Consider the following 20,332-nt stretch of genomic DNA (forward strand, 5'->3'; position numbering starts at 1 on the left):
ATTTTTTGAATATAATCTGATTTTTATCTTGTCTTCAAAATTTATCTATTAATCTTGACTAATTTTGTAACTTCAAGTTCAAATCTCAAATATGCAATTCAATTTGATTCGAAGTGAAGTTCCTCCTGGGGAAAATCTAATTGTTCTAAATCCAAGATCACAATTCTAAAAATACGGGGTTTCAAGATAGAACCTAAAGCTTTAAGTATAAGGTCAATTGCACAAAAAAAAACTTTGTATAAAGGTGTAATATATGCCTTTTGATTTATCATGAATAATGCCATAAGAAATTGTAAATGCATCCATATACCAATAATCACTTTCTTATATGCTTTGACACCAAATGGGTATTAATTAACTAAATTTGACATCACTAATCCAATGAAGCTCACCAAAGACCACAAAACATTTATATGAAAATCAATAGTTTCACTACTTTAAAATAGATCATAACAGTATAACTCTGAATTCAGAAATATATTTTGAGAGCAAAACCTTAGAAACCAAAAGTACACAACCTACTAATATTAAATCATGCACAATAAACATGCATAATGCGGTAAACTTATATAATCTCTCAAATTAAACCCTCCAAAATATGGACATCTTGTTATTCCACAATTAAGCTGCACTCCAAATACCCAACAGACACCTATTGCTTGACAAAAGTAGCTAGATCCTAGATTAATGTTCTTCTCAGAAATTGAATCTGCACAAAACAATCACAAAGCAATAAATCTACACAAAACAATCACATTATGAATCAATCATTAATGGCCATATGTCTCCAATTTGTGTCACCAACAATAGAGTAGAAAAATATACAAAACAACAAATCTAATGTTGACAAATAAGTTGTGCTAATTTGTTCCCTTTGCAATCACTTATCACATATCTCTTTTTTTTTTTTTTTTTTGATAGATACTTATCACATATCTCTTTAATTAAGATTTTATGTGTTTCATCTGCTAGAATAGCTTAAAAAGAATAATTGATGGAGTTTCACTACAATTCTACTATAAAACAAAACAACAGCTACAACCCAATTGAGAAGATTAAATTTCTTCCTAAATTTTACAATTAGAGACAAACCAAAATGAAAAATACATGAACTTGTACAGAAGAGGTAGAAGGTTTGAAAAAAAAAAAAAACAGGGACTGAGTGGAGACAAAGAAGGCTGACATTTTAGGTGCCCAAATAATTATTTAATCAAACAAACGATTAAGCTTAGCTAAATCAGATGTGCTAAAAAACCTAGATAGCAAAATAAAGCAAAACTTGAAGGTAAAGCAAAACCTGTAGGATTGTTGTTAGATTAGGATTGTTGTTAGATTTTGACGGTTGAGAGGAATTTGATTTTCTATGAGTGTTTTCCAGACTTCAACAAAAATGAATAGAGAGAAAAAGGGGTTAGGAATTGAAATCCCTAAATTGACAGAAAAACCTAATTAAAAACAAAATCCTTAAATTGACAGAAAAACCATTATGCGCCTGGGCAATCAAATCCTTATGGGGAGGAGTCAAAATCATGGGCAAACTAATACCTTGAATTTTACTTGGCTTCTGAAATTTCATCTCAATATATAAACCCTTCAGCAGTTCTTTTGACAGATTCAAGTCCTCGAAAGTACTCGCCGATGTATACAGGGTATCATTCACAGTAACCTACATCAAATTAACCCCCTAATATATCAAAAGCCAAAATTGAAAATTGAACAAAACATATCTATTAGACTCAACTATACATGTGTGTTTCTGCATTCATGTTCCAAGTAACATAATAATAGGAATTAAAACTATAGAACACTATATCTATTACCACATTGTATAAGCATCAAAACAAAAAGTAATATCAATGATAAAGATTCAAAACCCAAATTAGGATCTCAAACTACAATCAAAATCAGTACTTTATTATATTTTAACCAAAAGTAGCAGCAAAGGTATTGAGTTGATCGAAACCCTAATTAGAACAGGCAAATAAATAAATTCAAATCTTGGTGATGTGAGAGATTGATGGTACCGCAGTGATGAGCGTTTTGGTGTCATCGATGGTCAAGGCCTCGACGTTGACGAAGTAGCCGTGTCCTCCAAAGGCTCGTCGTCTTCTTCGTCGCCCCAGCGTTTCGTCTCTGTCTTTGGAATAGGGATTTCCTGTGGTGGCGGCGGCGGCGGAGCAGCAACTGTGGTGTTTTCCTGAGGCAGTGGCTGTAGCAGTGTCAGTGGTGTGCAGAGCAGCAGCCGTGGTGTGTGTTTGTGTGTGTGAGAGAGAGAGAGAGAGAGAGAGAGAAAGAGTGATCGATAAAAAAATCTTCTTTGGGGAGAGTATATATATATATATTCATAGACAGAGAGTAATATGTTTAGCGCAAAAAAAAAAAAAAAAAAAAAAAAAAGGTTCAGCAAAAAAAAATAGACGGAAAGTATATATATTTAATAAAAAGGAAAAAAATCAGATTTAAAAATTAAAAAAAATGCTGACATGGAAAATTGTGGAGCTAGCAAAGGCTTCGGTTATATATATATATATAGATATATAGATTATTGTCACTTTCACAAGGGAGCTGAACAAACTTGGAGAATTAATTGAAAAATCGAACTAGAAAGGTAGCGGGTGTCTCAATTATTGAATCTTATGATAAAAAACCAAGTTAATGTGTATTTATTTTTAAATAATTTAATAGTTACAGTAACGAGAGTGGAATTTCAAACCCTACAGGCAATGCCACTGACTAAGTTAAGAAAAAAGGATTATTAGTAACAAAATAAGTAGTAGTAGTAGTAACAACTGAAAAAAAAAAAAAAAAAAAAAAAAAAAAAAAAAAAAAAAAAAAAAAAAAAAAAAAAGGTAAAAATTTAACACTCAAGAATAAAACGAATAAGAAATTACATTTTTTTTTCATAAATACAAAAAGAGCAAAATTTTAATTTGTCCTAGAAATCCTTATAGAAGCATTTTAGATGCAACTAACTAGAATCTTTACCTTTAGCGAGCTTCGACTTCAGTGATTGTCACGTCATTTATAGAATAAAACCGCTCACCTGTTATTGATCCCAAACTATTGGTAGGTCTTCTAAAAATAAAAGCAGGTTGTTTTGGAGAAGGAAGAGTTGTTTCACAACTTAGCATGAGAAGAACTGCCAACATTGTTGGTCGATCCATTGCATCTTCTTGCACACATAAGAGCCCAATTTGAATGCATCTCAATACTTCATGGGAAACAAATGAGTCATTTATTGATGAATCAACTATATCCAAGACTCTATCTTCTCTCCATAGTTCCCAAACCTATATGGTTCATAGCATTATCCATAAGGGGCTGTATTATAAATGCAAATGGTAAAGATTGTTATTTTTTATTACTTACATGCCCTATCAAAGTTAGGGAATGGTGCCTTTGATAAGAACTGTTATTCTTCTTGCCACTAACGATCTCCAACAATATGACACCAAAACTAAAGACATCTGATTTTGTTGAAAATTTCCCAAATATTGCATATTCTGGTGACATATAACCACTGTATGTGAACAATATTAAAAATAAAGTTAAAGTTTGCATAGGCCTTCATTTTCCGTAAGGGTGGCAACTGTGCAAGGCTTTGTGCACGCAAGCGTGCATGTGTTTGGGTGATACTTACTATGTTCCGACAACTCTAGTTGTCGTGTCTTGAATTTGGTCCCCATTGAATATACGAGCTATCCCGAAATCCGAAATTTTAGGATTCATCTCACCATCTAAGAGAACATTACTAGTTTTAAGATCCCTATGTATGATTTTTAATCTTGAGTCTTGATGAAGATACAAAATCCCACGAGCAATCCCAATGATGATTTCAAAGCGTTTCCCCCAATTAAGCAATGAACTTCTTGTATGATCTACAATAAAATTTAACTCCAATTTACTCAAAATGTGATTAATTAGTGTAAAAATATTTGGTTGTATGTAGTCCAAATATATTCTTTGAACATAAATAATAAAAGAAAATAAAACAGATGAATGCAATCGATTTATAAAAAGAAGACATACCAAAAATGAAGAAGTCCAGGCTTTTGTTGGGCATGTACTCATAAATCAACATCTTTTCTTCCCCCTGAATGCAACAGCCAAAAAGCTTGACAAGATTCCTATGCTGAAGTTTTGCAATCAACAAAACTTCATTTTTGAATTCCTCTATTCCTTGTGCTGAACTGTTGGATAGCCTTTTAATAGCTACTTGTTGTCCATTAGATAATTGACCCTGAATCCATTATCCAAAATTAAGCTCAGTCATAACAATTACTTCAAAGCAATTGAGTTCAATGCCACAATCTGATTCTTCAATAACTTATGTCTTAGCTTATGTAAATCATTTTCCTGCATTCACACTCACAGAATAATGGAATTTGAAAAAGAAAGGAAAATATGCAAGATATTTACGTTAAACGATGTCATTATGAGTTGTAACTGTACCTTAAAAACAGAACCAAAGCCACCTTGCCCTAGTTTGTTGATTGGAGAGAAATGGTCAGTGGCAGCAACTATGCAGCCTAGATCAAAGATCAATAAATCTGGATGTCTACTACTCTCCTCTAGTTCATTTCCCTCCAAATAGCCTTTAGTACCGGTAAAATATAATGATTGATTGGGCAATTTTCTTTTCACTGTCCAAAAACATATTGATAAATTGCTCACTATAATTTTGCAATTAAGCATTTATATAGCTCATGTAGGCTACTAAAATGACTCTTGATTTAGCATGTATATATATATATATATATTCCTCTGTGCTTGTGTGAACAATACAAAGGAAGTGATTTTGTTACCTTTTGTTTTACTCTTCCTCATTAGGCATATATAGGCTATCAAGCATACCAGAAACAATGTCACCATAACAAAAATTATTGTAATAGCCAGCTTCCTCTTGTGGCCAAGAAAACCGTTGGACTTCCTTGTGTAAGTAGCTGAAGGACAAAAAAATAAATTAAAAAAAAAAAACAAATATGTCCACGATTTGTAAGGTGAAATAGGCAGAAATGCAAGCAAGTGGAGAAGGCCACCTAACTCAGTTGCATCTACACGTACATTTAGATCCCACCTTTCATATGAATTCTCCGAAACGTCAATCAATTCACCATACCATGCCAAACAACTGGTCCCCTTCCTATCAATATCATTCATGCTTACAAAAGCGGTGCAAGAGCAATTTCTCAAGCATGCCTGCTTGCACTCTGAGCTACTCATACTCATGTCCATCCTAACTGCATTAAATGAATCAGGACCCTTCAAAAGCTGCACCTTCACAAACCCTTCTCCATTCCCACACATGGACAAGCCCGACTGCTTCCTCACACACCCCTCAGAACCATCTCTGTGATACCAATTCTTCGGAGACTTGGGTTCATACCCTGGCAAACACGTACACTCAAACTTATTAAAACTGTCAGCAGACTCGGGACCACATTTACCGTACGCGCCACAGTGTCTATAGTTGTCACAACGGTATTTAGGTGCTGACCAGAATTCCTTCCATTGAAGATCACCATCATTCCACATAAGGTTCTGGAGCAATCCTGAGTTGTAAACCACTAGTCTAGAAATGATGGAGGGGTCATCGAAAAAGTAGCCGTAAGATACCTCATCTTCGTTGTTTACAGAATAGTACTTATAACCCGATGAGGCTGTTGCTGCTGCTGATGATGTGTGCCACGGCCATGGACATGACCTCCAATATAAAGTCGAACCCTTATACAAGACGACTTGTGGAGAGCCAGTAGGATTCATCTTATAGAAGGAGTCCCCAGTTCCGGGGTCATCTTGTGACTTCCAAGATGTCAAGAACCTGTCTAACCCAGTCATCCGATTCAACCCAAGCCTCATGCCTGGAAGCAGTGTGTCTGTAGGATGATCAAAGCTTTGCCATATAACCTTTTTGTTATTGCCTTGGACCAATACCAGATTTCCTGAATCTTGAAGCTGTGCAACAGAGGAGGTTGTCCCCTGGACAGACACATTTGTAGACCAAAGAAGACGGTTAGAACTGTCATGGAGGACAAGGTTTCCATACTGGTTGATGGAGAGAACACCTGAGGAATCAATAATAGGATCATTCCTGTTTGCCACCCACACTATAGTTTGTTTTGCCACTTTGACAAACCAAATACCAAGATACCGGTAGCTAGAATTGCCGGGACTGAAGAAGCCTAAGGCGAAATTATTTTTGTTGGAAATCAAAGACTGGCCATCCTTGATGGATTGGTCTGGTGTTAAGGTGTCAACGGAAGTGCAAAATGGGAAGAAAAGCATGATCAGAATCAATGGCATGACCATTGTTTCAGTATCCATGTTTGTGTGCAGTGGTCTCTCACTAAAAATAATATATTTTTTTTTTGGAGGGGGTGGTGGGTGGGCATGAAGTATTGCTGCAAGCTAGGATGCACGGACACTTCATTTAGGCTATCGTACCTGTGTCGTAACTGTGTCCTATTTGTTGTATCATGTTATAATTTTTCCTACCCATAGCCGTGGCCGTGCATCCTAGACTGCAAGAAAGGAGAGAGAGAGAGAGAGAGAGAAATTATGAAGTCTTCTCTTTCTGATCCCTATCGCTGACTATTTGTTTCTTTTAGGACTACACGCCTCTCTTTTTTCAAACAAAGAGACTGGAGGCATTCAAGCATCAATTTTATAAAACACGTGGATTTTGTAATGGCATTTGTTACCGTGTGCCCTCACACAATTATGGGCACACGGTTATGCCAAAGATAGTGGTGGCTTTTTACATAAGAAATTGAAATAAGTTGTACAATGAGTACTTTTTTGGTCTAAGTATCCGTTTGGATCCACGTTTGCAGATCCATGTTTGTGTTTCTTTCCTTTTCTTTTTTTTTTCCCCAGCCGCATGTTTTTACTTTTCAGCAGTGAATAGTGCACCCGTACACTATTTACGGGTCCCATAAACTTCTCTTTTCAGCAACTTTTTCATTAAAAATAGATCCCACGGCACTATTCATACATTTAAAAATTATTTTTCTACAATGTTTTCAATTTTCAGTTTTCAATTTCAACAAAATAAGTTCTATCCAAATGGACCCAAAAAAACAAAATGACAAATGTGGCCTCCAATTTTTTTTAACAAGTTGGATCTGTCCTCCAATTTTTTTTAACAAGCCAGATCTGTCCAAACAAAGTGACCAATGTTGTCCTCCAATTTTTTTAACAAGACAAAAATGCTCTTTTTGCATTTTCCCTCCATTTTCTATTTCATCTCCCACCAATACTTACTTTACCAATATTTACTTTTTCTTCTCCTCCACTTTACCAATATCATAGAAAAAACTAAAAGAAGAGTTCAATGTTCAACAAAAAGACAAGAAACAAAGAAGAGTTCAATGAATGATCAAAGAATGTCTACAAAAATATAGTGTTCAAGAAATTATAAATAAGGTACATATATTTCTTTTGTTCTTAATTTATTTTTCAAATATATTGAAATATGATGTTAATATTTATTTATCATTTTGTTAAATTATTGTGGAATCAATGGATGAGAATTTTGTTGAGAAGAGTTCAATGAATGATCAAAGAATGTCTACAAGAATCTAGTGTTCAAGAAATTATAAATAAGGTACATATATTTCTTTTGTTCTTAATTTATTTTTCAAATATATTGAAATATGATGTTAATATTTATTTATCATTTTTGTTAAATTATTGTAGAATCAATGGATGAGAATTTTGTTGAGAAAATGTTCAATGAATGATCAAAGAATGTCTACAAGAATCTAGTGTTCAAGAAATTATAAATAAGGTACATATATTTCTTTTGTTCTTAATTTATTTTTCAAATATATTGAAATATGATGTTAATATTTATTTATCATTTTTGTTAAATTATTGTAGAATCAATGGATGAGAATTTTGTTGAGAAGAGTTCAATGAATGATCAAAGAATGTCCACAAGAATATAGTGTTCAAGAAATTATAAATAAAGCACATATATTTCTTTTGTTCTTAATTTATTTTTCAAATATATTGAAATATGATGTTAATATTTATTTATCATTTTTGTTAAATTATTGTAGAATCAATGGATGAGAATTTTGTTGCAAGTGAGATTCACCAATTAGTTCTAATGAGTTGTTTGACTTAATTGAATTACCTCAAGAAGGTATACTATTTTATTCCATTTTATTTTATTTATAGTTTATATTTCATTTATAATTGAATATGATGTTGATTTTTTTATTTTTTATTTTTATCCTTGTTACAACATAGAACGAATGAATGATATTGTAATTGCAAGTGAGATTTATCAAAGTGTTTCAAGGAATTGTGTTGACTTAAATGAGCTTCCAAATGATGGAGAAAATAATGACATTTGTGGGGAGGAATTAGTGGTTTGGAATGAATATCCAATGGAAGAAATAGGAGTATTGAAGAAAATGAAGATATTAATTCAATAGAAAATGAGTTTGAACCTTTTGTTGGTTAATGTTTTCTTAGTGAAGAAGAGACTTTCATTTCTATAAAAATTATGCAAATCAATATGGTTTTACAATTCGAAAAGGTCGTTTTGTCACAAAAAATGGAGAAAATGTAAGACATGATTTCTTTTGTCACCGAGAAGGTAGACAACAATTAAAAAGAGTGGATTCATCTAAGGAGCAATGAAATAGGATATCTACAAGATGTGGATGCAAAGCTCATCTAAGAATCACATTGCGAAAGTCATTTGAGATTTTTCCACGAGAATGGTATGTCACTAAGTTTGTTATAGATCACAATCATGAATTGTTATCCCCTTCGGAAGTAAGATTTCTTCAGGCCAATCGAGTTATCACTAAAGAAGATAAAGATCGCATTCTCTTGTTGAAAAAGGGTGGACTTTTGGTTAGGCAAATAATACGTGTTATGGAGCTTGAGAAAGGTGTGAATCATGGAGATCTTCCAATTTTGAAAGAGATATCCATAACCTTTATGTGAAAATGAGAAGGATGCATGCAAATAATGATGCTATGGGTCTCTTACAATTGTGCAAAGTTGCTAAGGAAAAGAATTCTAAATTTCAATATGCATATACAACTGATGAAGAGAGTAGGTTGGAGCATATTTTTTGGGCGCCTACTCCTTGTTTTGATTGGTACCAAAAATATGGAGATGTGGTTGTTTTTTATACTACTTACAAAGTTAATGCATATGACATGCCTTTTGGTATTTGTGTTGGTATCAATAATCATGGCACATTACTGCTAAATTTAGTGGTTGGTTTACGGCAATTCTTCGTAGTCAATATTCAAATTGGTGCACGGATTTCTACAAGCTATATAAGCTAGACTCATGTGAAGAATTTGAGCATCAATGGTCTCAAGTAATGGCAAAATATGACATGCTTACTAACAAGCATGTAAGTGGTTTATATCAAATCAAGCATTTTTGGGTACCATGTTACCTTTATGGCTATATTTTTGGGGGAATAACAACAACTGGAAGATCCGAAAGTATAAATGCATTTATCAAACGGTTTGTTAGTTCCCACATAAACTTGACGCAATTTATTGAACAAGTCATTATTTATCGTTGCTTTTTTTTATTGTAGAATTTGATTTATTTTTTTATTTGTTAATATTCGTAGTCTTTATGTGTCTTTAAATTATTTACAATTTGTAATTTTAGGTTGACCTTGCCATTGAAAATATTGAGCAAACACAATCACATGATACAATGTTGGAGAAATATAGAGGTTCTTCTTTAAGAACATTGTCACCGATAGAAGAACAAGCACATAGTGTGTTGACACCCTATGCTTTCAAAATTTTTCAAGAGGAGTTTGGAAGAGCCACACAATATTCGGTGTTTCAAGAAAACGGTATTGAATTTGTGTTGCAATATTATGAAGAAAAAACTAGTCAAAAGAACTTGGTCTTGGGATGGTGAGATGACTAGTTGTAGTAGCTAGAATTTTGAATTTTGGGGTATACTTTGTTGTCACACACTTAGTGTATTCATTCACAAAGATTGTTACCGAATTCCATCTTTGTATCTTCCACCACGTTGGTGTCGCGAAACATCATTAGGTGGAAAAGAATTGATAGTGTTGAGTGATGAAAATTTAGTGGACAAGGAAAATATGGTTGATGCTAATGCTAATGATGGAGATTGTTTTGTTCGTTGTCCTCCGCTCTCAAAGACGAAAGGTCACCCAAAGCAGAAAAGAATGAAAGGTGGAAAATAATTGGGAAAGCAAAAGAGAACTTGTGGGTTTTGTAAGCATGTTGGCCATAACATCTCTACATGTCCGGAAAAGGAGAAGGAAAACTCGACTTCCTCAAATGGTGCAAAGAAAATGAAAAATTGTACTTCAATTGATATGGGATTGAACCCAATATTTTATTTGAAATGTTAGGTCTTTTGCTTAAAAAATCACCAATATGATGTTTGTCAACATTTTTTTTTTTTTTTTTTTTTTTTTTTTTTGTCGATGTTATATTATCATTTTGACAATATTATGTCAATGAATATCATGCATTCTTGAAAAAATAGAAAATTGTACCATAGAAATAATAGTGTTTCACTAAAATTGAAATCTAATGTCCCATATCATATCATGTATCATGACACTTTTTCAATCCAAAGCAAACCGGTCTTCTTACGACATTTGAAACACAAAATAACGAGGTACTATTTTTAAACTTAAAATAATTTTTAAAATTACTATTTATATTTTATTGTCTTAGGACACTAAATCTCTAACACCTCTAACCCACTACTAATCAATAAAATATTTTTATTTCTTTCATTTTAGATTTTATTATTTTTACTATTTAAATAAAATAAATGTCAACTCCATGTAAGACCTTAAACCTATGGGGAAATATAATAGGGCACCAACAAAACCCCACTAATTCACGCAGGTTTGTCCCAACAAAAAGTTGGTGGACTGAGGGTGGGGCCTCTCACATACTTACTATGATAAGGCTAGTGGTACAGGATGAGGAAAAAAAAAATACAATGACTCAAGCTCGTGCCATCACATATACAAATAGAAATTGCAAACTCAAAAGGAATTGGTCATTGTTGCAAGAAACAAGGTTTTATTGTCTTGATACTTATTGACCTTATATCATCTTGAAATGTTACAAGCATAAAGTTTATAAGAAGAAAATGTAGTGTGAATGTGTATTTGTCAAAATTCACACTCAATAAAAACTTGAAATTTAAAGATTTTATTGATGTGATCTTTATTTTTCCTAGAGTTTTAAAATTTTGATTTTACCTCTTGAAAATGTATATTGTTTACATCAGTAGCCTCTTCATTTATACTTTTCCACTAAGAGTACGTTTGGTATGCTGCAATAGCTCCTATAATGGAATAGTTATTCATCTGTAATAGCAATTTGGTCATTTGATTGTATCTTTATTACATGAATTAGTTATTACATTGGAATGACTATTCTTTAAATTGAAGAATAGCTATTCCTCTTTAAAATGGGTATAGTAGCTATTCCTTAGTATGTATAATAGGTTTTAAAATTAATATATTTCCAGAAATATAAAGTTTCCTTATACATCATCTTTTACAAACTTTCCATATGTAACAACCAAACTTATTAATAGTAATAGTTATTCCATTACAATGTCTTCTATTCCAGTAATAAAGATTACTATTCCTAATGTAATTTATATTCAATGTACCAAACGTACCCTAAGAGTTACAAAATAATGTTACACATGTTTAGTTTGTCCAATAAAATAATGTCACGTGACAGACTAAAAATGATGTGAATAATAGACACAATTGATACTTATAATAAATTTCACAATAAATTTAGTTTTTCACAAATACTTATAATAAGTTTCATTATAGTTAAAATAATTAATTGTGATATAAATACTTAAATAATTTCACAAATACTTATAAAAAGTTGCATTGGTAGCATTATTTAATCATTAAACTTAGATAATTGTTTGTAGCAAGCAGCCAAGGAGTCAAAAAGTTATTCATTGTGTACTGTGTAGGCCTTTACCAAAATAAAAAATAAAAAATTTGTTGTATGGCTCTTTTTTTACCATGTATCCACATGAGGACAACATTTTTTTTTCCAGAAATTGTTGTGTAACAGATAGAACTTGTTTCAGAAATTTTGTCCTCCTTTCAACTGCTACACCGCTATAAGGGAGGAAAGTCTTGGTCTTCAATGGTAAATGTTTCTTCCTTTTCAGTTTCACTACATTTTTTTTCTTTCTTTCCTTCATTTTCTCTCAGATCCCATCTCTTTCTCTGTATTTTTTCTTTCTTTCTTTCATTCCCTCAACAGACAGAGACCACTGAAATCAAAGAGAACTCAAGCACGAAATGGGGATGGCTTCAAGGAATGACCGATCATGAACCACGCTTGGCTGACGCACCCATTTCAAGGCCCCTCCTGTCGTCGGCAACAAATAGTTGTTCAGCTTTGAATAGTTTCGGCGCCGAGATTCACAAGTATTTAAAACCCTTATCAATTTCTTTTCTAAAAATATTTAAGTCATAATTTTTTTTTATTGATTATTTGTTCTGGTTTTGTTCTAGTAACATCTGAAATTTGTATGAGGTGTAATTTTTGTAAGAGGATTTTTTTTTAATGAGAATTTTTGTAAGAGGTTGTTTGGTGGTAGAGTATTGTTTTCGGTTAACTTGTTTCAGGTGTGTAACTTGTGTTTCAACTTTCGAGGAGGAGGGGGAGGAGAAATGAGTGAAGGGTAGTTTAGTCTTTTTAGAAAAATATAATTTGTCAGATGCTTTTCTCTTGTTCCCATAAAAGTCATTGATGTCTTGTAAAAAAGCAAAACAAAACTAATAAAGTATTCCCTTATATGTACGGTTAATGTGTGCCCTTAGGGCACACATTAACCGAACCCTTTTGTAATTTCTTTTATTGTCCAGTCAAACTCAAAAGCGTAACATAATTGACTACATGAGTTGAACTTAGAATCACACCTTCAGTACCTAAAATTCGACAAATTATAAGGTCATCATAGATAGTAGTCCACTATTCTAGTAAAAGACTCTAATCTATTTAAAATTGCTGAGTTAAAAAAAAATTTAAAATAGAAACTAATTGCTTACTCAACAATTTTAAACAAGTGAGAGTCTTTCAGTGAAATGATAGACAAATGATGTGGTCCACCAAAAAATGGTATAATTTCTCCTAAAATCCTGACTTTCATATGCAATCGTTACTTTTCAAATAATAGTGAATCCCCTTTTCTTATTTCTTTTTTGGACCACGATGCTAGATGAGAAAAAAAAAATATATATATATATATATATATACACACACACACACACACACACATAACTGTAGGAGAAAATGGGCTTTTGCCCTTATTTTTCAAAATATCTAGCAATATGTCCCTGTTTGAAACTATATAGGGGCATGTCCCTGTTTTGAAACTCAATTTTCTCAAAATCAAGTTTCAATGTAAAACTCGATTTGTAGAAAATCGAGTTATAGGCAATCAAACTTAAAAAATAATAATAATAATAATAAATAATTATGGAACAGAAGTTTCACTTGAAAATTTTCAAGGAACTCAAGTTCCATGAACTCGAGTAACACAAGTTTCACTCGAAAATTTTCCAGGAACTCAAGTTCCATGAACTCGAGTTCTACATTGATACTCGATTTTAAGAAAATCGAGTTTTAAAATAGGAACATATCGCTATATAGTTTCAAAACAGAGACATTGTGCTAGATATTTTAAAAAATAAGGACAAAAGCCCATTTTCTCCCACAATTGTAAGCCTTTCTTTTTTTGTGGGTACAATACCCAACCAAATCTAAACCATTAATTGGTGTTATTTTAATTATGACCGTTGATTTAAGTTTAGTGCGAAACCCGTTACCAGTAGACTAGGTGGGTCTCTCTCAACTTCATATCCTCTCTCTCGTGTGCTCCCTCTTTCTCCTTCTCAGATTGCTTCTTCTTCTCCCAAGTCTGTCAATTTCACTTCATCCCATCACCGTCCTCATTTACTCACCGCTGAGGGTTTTTTAAGGGATCAACTCATTTTGATTTTGTTTAAGGTAAGAATCAAACAAAACCCTAATTTCTTTGTCATTGTTTTGTGCCCCTTTTTCTTTTTTGATTTTTGAGAAAATTTTGGAATTTCGCTCTTAAATTTCATTTCACTGTAACATTGGCACAAAAAGTGCTCGTTGAAATACTTCTTAGGGATTCAGTTTTTCCAAAACTTGTTCTTTTGGCTTTGTGTTCTGCTCATCAGGGGGTCTGGGGCTTCTTTTTAGTTTGGTGTTGTAATTTTATTTGTTTTTTTTTTTTTTTTTAATTTTTCAATTCTTTTCTTGTTTTTTTTATTGGTTAGCAGAGGAAAAAGGCAACACCTATGTATTGTGACCAAACGGATAAGTTTCCACTATTCCAAATCAGCTACAAGACACATAACTCACCAACACAAAAACCAATAACCAAACGAACTAGCATTACTATATCAGCAATTAACTATAAGCATCTGATCTGATTAATCAATGGTGGTGAGGGCAGAATGTGACCAAATAGGTGCCACCAGTGCAAGTAGAAATGCTAGTAGGATCATCATAAGCATAAGAGTAAGCCTTAGGACAAGCTGCCTAGAAAATCCTAGAGTATGTTGTGGGTTTACAAGCCTGAGGACTTCCAAAGCTCCCAGTACAACAATACCTCGTCAAGTTAAAAGCAAAGCAAGCACTCTCACAAGCCACAACTCTTCTATTATCATGGGACGGAACTAGAAGCCCAACTGGGCACATCATGTTGAGGTCGCTAACACACCCAGCGTAGCTGCATTTGCCTGAGCCTTTGATGGGTGTGATTGAAATGGCCAAGTTGTAGCCATCAACAAGGCTTACATCATAGAAGTCTTGCTCGTTTCAAAGAGTTATTTCTGCTAGAGTGGCTGGTGGGGTGCCACCTAGACCGTTGCAGAGAAGTGAGCCGCCACAAAACCAATGGCGTAGAGGCCCTGGCCGGACTAGAGAGCAGTGAGGTGGAGAGAGTAGGCCTTGCTTGGTTGGAGCTTAAAGCCACCACGGGCTAAGATGGGCTTGCCTGTGCTGGGTTGAATGCCTGGCCAAATTGGATGGGTGCACTTGTTGTAAAGGTTTATGGTTCTTAATTGACCATATGAACTTTCCCAGAGAAACTACTATTAATTTATGTGCATGGATTAATAACAGAGAGACATTTATTAACTTAAAAGAAAACCGCAAAATCCCTGTAAGGTTGAATTTAATCAACCATGTGTTGGCTTTATTCCGTGCCAAATTTTCTTGTAATTCAGAATGTAGAAACCCTGTATTTAGGTGGGAATAATGTAAGGGTTGTGTGTGAGAGAGTGTGAAGAAACTTAAGTTGTGTGCATTTAAGAGGAGTCTCACGACTGGATCTTGCGACTGACTCGCGACTAGCAAGTCGCCAAAGTGCCACACATGTGAAGTATGCAGGAAGCTGAAGGGTCACGATTACTGGAACACTACAGGACAAAAAGTATAGTCTGGCCTGGCAATTAACTCGCGACTCGTTCTAGTTGCGAGGCCGAGTCACCAGAATGCTCTGTTTTGCTAAAAACTGATTTTTCACATTCCTCTCATACCCTACTATAAATACCCTTATACCCACAAAATGTATTGTGCTGAAAAGGGAGCCTACTGAGAGAAAAACCCTAAGAAATGTTTCTATAATACATCCACCTTATTAGAGAGAGAACTACTCATTCTTAGAGAGAAATCTCTATAGTCTCTTCTCCTTCCCTCTCCCATTGTTATACCCATTGAGAGGGGATTTGTACCCAAACACTACCCACACCCATTCATAGTGTTGAGAGTGTTTTTGGAGCTTGGAAAGCATTGGAAGATGCCAAGGATGGCAGATGCAATATGAAGCTTATTGCAGGATCCGGAAAGCTAGAGAAGACAAGGTTAGGCGTAACCCTGTTAGAGCAAGAAGCTTGGAAGGCTTAGGTGCATTGGGTAGATTAGGCTTGGAGAGTCTATTGCTATTCATGTATGCCAACTTTATTCTTTAGTGGATCATTTCATCGCTTGGAGGGCGGCGGAGAGGTTTTTTGCCGAGTTTTTCGGTTTCCTCTTCGATAACACGGCCAGTGTTATCCTCGTGTGTGCATCTCTCTTCCCTTACTCTTTAACCATTAATTGCTGCTGTGTTTGTGATTAATTATGTGTTAAAGTGGTTTGCCAAATTGGATATTGCTTATATTTCATATTCCGCACATACATTGTTTGAATATAAGCTTGTGTTGGTTATTTTGTAAATGGGGGTCTAAACATTCATTAGCGTTTTACACACTAATTGAACATTCAATCGCAAAAGAGAAAAAAAATGGAGAGATCTATACAGAGCAAAACAAACCCCAAAAGAGAAAGGAATTACCTTTAGCCAAAGCAGAGACAGAGAGTGGTTTGTGGTGGAGACCGGAGAGAACAAAGGACAAAGCAGAGAAAGAAGGGAGTTCAGTTGGTAGAGACTAGAGAAAGTGAGTGAAAACAGAGTTAATGTTAAGGCGTAAAAAGAAAATGACTAATTTGTTTTCCCGCCCAAGTTCTCCCTCTTTAGTCTTTTTCTTCTTTAAAAAAAAAAAATTTATATAATCTTTAAAACAAAAATTTAAAATAAAAAATAAAAACAAAAACAAAAGAGTGAAGAAGAAGAAGAAATTTCTTTTCAAACAATCAAAGAGAATAACCTAATCATTTCAATCTTTTCTTTGGATTTTTTATTCAATCCTGTATTTATGAGATGTACAAAACTAAATTGAGCTACATTTGTGGAGCTATTAAATTTAATCACGAAGGATGAGACCCTACTCAATTAGACCCTACACAATTATAACTTACTTTTGGATCACTTGGTAAAAAAAGAGAATTTTTTTTTTTTTTTATTCCATCAGATTTTAATGAAAGAAAAGACGTATTATTTTCACTTTACATACGGGAGCTAAACTAGGAGAAAACAAATAGAAAAGTAGTATGCGTCTCAATTACTTCTTCTTTTTTTTTTTTTTTTTTTTTTGATAGCCAAACTCAACGAAATTTCATTAATAGGGGCAACAGCCCATTGAAGCTACATCCAAGAGCACTTGGTTTACAATTGCAAGGGGGGTGTCTTCCACCCAAATAACTGCATCTGAAATAGAATTCGCATCCTAGCCAACTGATGGGCAGCAACATTGCTATTCCTGCCTACATACTTTGCTTCTCAGTCCTTAAATCTTCGAAGCATATGAACAGAGCTTTCTACCACTTTTTGGATAGAGCTTGGGGGCGGATTTACACCTGATAGAGCAGACATTACTGTCATGGAGTCACCCTCCACAACCACTTCTCCAAGACCCAAATCCCTTGCTAGTATAATCCCTTCCTCGGCTGCCTTGGTTTCCACCTCTAATGCCCCCAAGGGGAGGTGCAATTTCTTTGTCATTGCTCCCATAATTTGCCCTCTATCGTTTCTGATAACTACTCCTATTTTGCAGCAGTGGGGGTCTTCAAAAATTGCTCCATCCATATTGATTTTGTACCACCTCGATTTTTGAGGGCGCCGGAGAGGTCTAGCTTATGGAGGCTGATTTTAGGGCTTCGGGTTGGACATATTATTCTGTCTAAATTCTTCTACATAGCTGCCTTCTTCAATAGCAATGCTCTTCGCTTGCTTGCTCCTCCCTTCATGTTTCATCGCATTTCTATTCTTCCACACACACCAAGCAATAGTTGCAAAGAGCTCCCAGTCAAAATCATTTGGCGTCTCCAACAGATTCCACACCAGGTCAATGAAATCTCCTTGAGGCGATAAGCCATTTGGCAGATTGATACCAGAATCTTTCCAAACCTTTGCCACGGTTCTGCATCCCCATAGAGTATGGCCTAAGGTCTCCCTTTCCCCACAGAAAACACAATCCTCCTTCACAGCCATTTTCCTATTTTTCAAACAATTTTTTGCAGGGAGAATGTTTTTGCTCGACCTCCACATGAAATGTTTAATTTTGCTTGGGCAATTCAAACTTCAAATCTTCTTCCACAATTTCTTCATTTGCCTACTGTCTGAACACTCTCCACCATCACTCTTTCTTTTCTCCTTTAGGACTTTAATTGCCATTCCGTAAGCGCTCTTGACTGAGAATTCACCATTTTTTGTCCACGCCCATGATTGAGAGTCTTCTGTCATGCCCGGACTGAGTGAGATTCCCAGGATTGTTTTTGCTTCGTGGTGCAGAAACGTGGCTCTCACCTTATCAATATTCCAGCAGCCCTAGTCAAAATCAATCAGTTGCTCAACCTTCTCTAGCCGTACCTCCTGGTTTCTTGGGCTCACTCTCTTGAAAGAATCCATTGTTGGTAGGCACCTATCATTCCATATGTTCACCTTTCCCATTACCCACATTCCACCTTAAGCCTTTATCAATAATATCTCTAGCCGTGACAACACTCCTCCAAACATAAGAGGGATTCCTCTCCAATTAGGCGTCCATAAAGGATGCTTTGGCAAAATATTTCACTTTAAAAACACTATGGAGCAATGAGTTTGGGGATTTTAGGATCCGCCACCCTTGTTTGGCTAACAAGGCCAAATTGAAAGCCTTTAGGTCCTTAAAACCCATTCCCCCCCTCAAATTTTTTATTACAAAGCTTTTCCCACGACACCCAAGCCAACTTTCTCTCCTTCTCTTTTTGATCCCACCAAAAGTTTCTAACCAAAGAGTTCAACTCCGAGCATAAAGAATCAGGGAGGACGAAACAACTTATCGTGTAGGTGGGGGATGCTTGGGCCACTGCTTTTATGAGGATTTCTCTTCCCGCGTTGGAGAGGAGGTTTCCTTTCCAACTTGCAATTCTTCTTCCCACTTGGTCCTTTATCCGACTAAGAGCTTTCTTCTTTCCCTTACCCACTATGGGTGGCAGCCCAAGGTATCTTTCATGTTGTTGTATTATTTGTGCTCCAAAAAGATTCTTTACTTCCTCTTGAGTCTCCCTTAAGGTATTTTTGCTAAATATAAGTGAGGTTTTTTCTTTGTTTAATTTCTGACCTGAATTATCCTCGTAATCCTTTAGAATCTTCATAACCCGGTTGCCTTCCTCCCTTGTCGCTTTGCAAAAAATTATGCAATCATCTGCAAATAGGAGGTGCGATATTTGTGGTGCCCTTCTACACACCGAGATCCCTTTAATTTTCCACAAACTGGCCTTCCTCCTCAGCATTGCTGACAAACCTTCCACACAAAATAAAAAGAGATATGGTGAAATAGGATTGCCTTGCCATAGGCCCCTTGTTGGTATGATTTTGCCCTTCGGTTCCCCATTATTATGGACTGAGAAGGACACTAATTTGACACACATCATAGATAGGGAGATCCATCTTTCCTGGAAGCCCATTTTCGTCATAACTTCCTCAAGGTACGCCCACTCAACTCTATCGTACGTCTTGCTCATGTCAAGTTTTACTGCCATCATCCCCTCCTTCCCTTTCCTTTTTTGATTTATGCGATGCATGGTCTTGTATGCAATAAACACATTGTTTGTGATCTGCCTCCTTGGCACAAAGGCACTCTGTTCTTCGCTTATTACATCGGGGAGAATTTTCTTTAACCTGTTGGCTAGTACCTTGGAAATAATCTTGTAAATTACATTATATAAGCTTATGGGTCTAAATTCTGAAATTTTTTGTGGGCATCTAACCTTGGGGATTAAACATATATATGTTTCATTAAGAACCTGAGGCATCCTACTCGAGTTTAAAATATTCATAACAAAATTGATTACAGTACTACCCACGACATCCTAGTACTTTTGATAAAAAATTAGGGGCATACCGTCTGGTCCAAGTGCTTTTGTTGGGTGCATTTGGTTTAGGGCCTTTCTGACTTCATCTTCCTGAAACTTCTCTAGCATCTTCTGTTCATCTCCGCCATGATTCTTGTAGTTACTCCCTCCACTTTGACTTCATGATTACAGGGTTGCTCCGAGCTATACACCTCCGCAAAATAATCTAGAATCATTTGTTCAATCTCCTCTTGTTCCTCATGCCATCTACCATCCGACCCCCTCAATCCATCAATCCTGTTTTTCCTTTGCCTTTGAGTAGTTGTGGCATGGAAAAACTTAGTATTACGATCCCCATGCTTCAGCCATATAGCCCTTGATCGTTGGTTCCACATCACTTCTTCTCTGGTCAAGCACTCATTTATTTCCTTCCTCAGTTCCTGAATTTCTTTTGTTGTTTCATGGAGCAAATTGAGAGTTTCTAGCTGTTTAAGTCGTTCTTGCTTCTGCTTTAACATTTTATTAACATTGCTGAATACATC

At 35.1% G+C, this 20,332-nt stretch overlaps 2 protein-coding genes and 1 pseudogene across 2 annotated transcripts in view; all 3 read right to left on the minus strand.

The window, feature by feature from the left end:
• Positions 1–2,882: 2,882 nt before the first annotated feature.
• On the minus strand, positions 2,883–6,324 carry LOC126727327 (G-type lectin S-receptor-like serine/threonine-protein kinase RKS1). Its single transcript, XM_050432930.1, has 7 exons — positions 5,040–6,324; positions 4,806–4,943; positions 4,453–4,643; positions 4,030–4,240; positions 3,641–3,878; positions 3,370–3,520; positions 2,883–3,290 (listed from the first exon to the last, which is right to left on the minus strand). Exons 1-7 carry the CDS (start codon positions 6,322–6,324, stop codon positions 2,988–2,990), a joined length of 2,517 nt encoding a protein of 838 aa, XP_050288887.1. The 3' UTR covers positions 2,883–2,987.
• Positions 5,756–20,332, minus strand: part of LOC126727320 (G-type lectin S-receptor-like serine/threonine-protein kinase RKS1) — a 164,319-nt gene continuing 149,742 nt past the window's right edge. The window contains exon 10 of the transcript XR_007656203.1: positions 5,756–5,821. The gene's annotated coding sequence lies outside the window, so the exon portion shown is untranslated. The remainder of the gene's footprint in view (positions 5,822–20,332) is intronic.
• Positions 14,474–17,457, minus strand: LOC126728807 (thaumatin-like protein; annotated as a pseudogene).

The sequence above is a fragment of the Quercus robur genome, chromosome 5 (genome assembly GCF_932294415.1).
Source record: "Quercus robur chromosome 5, dhQueRobu3.1, whole genome shotgun sequence".
In the NCBI taxonomy this organism is placed as follows: Eukaryota; Viridiplantae; Streptophyta; class Magnoliopsida; order Fagales; family Fagaceae; genus Quercus; species Quercus robur.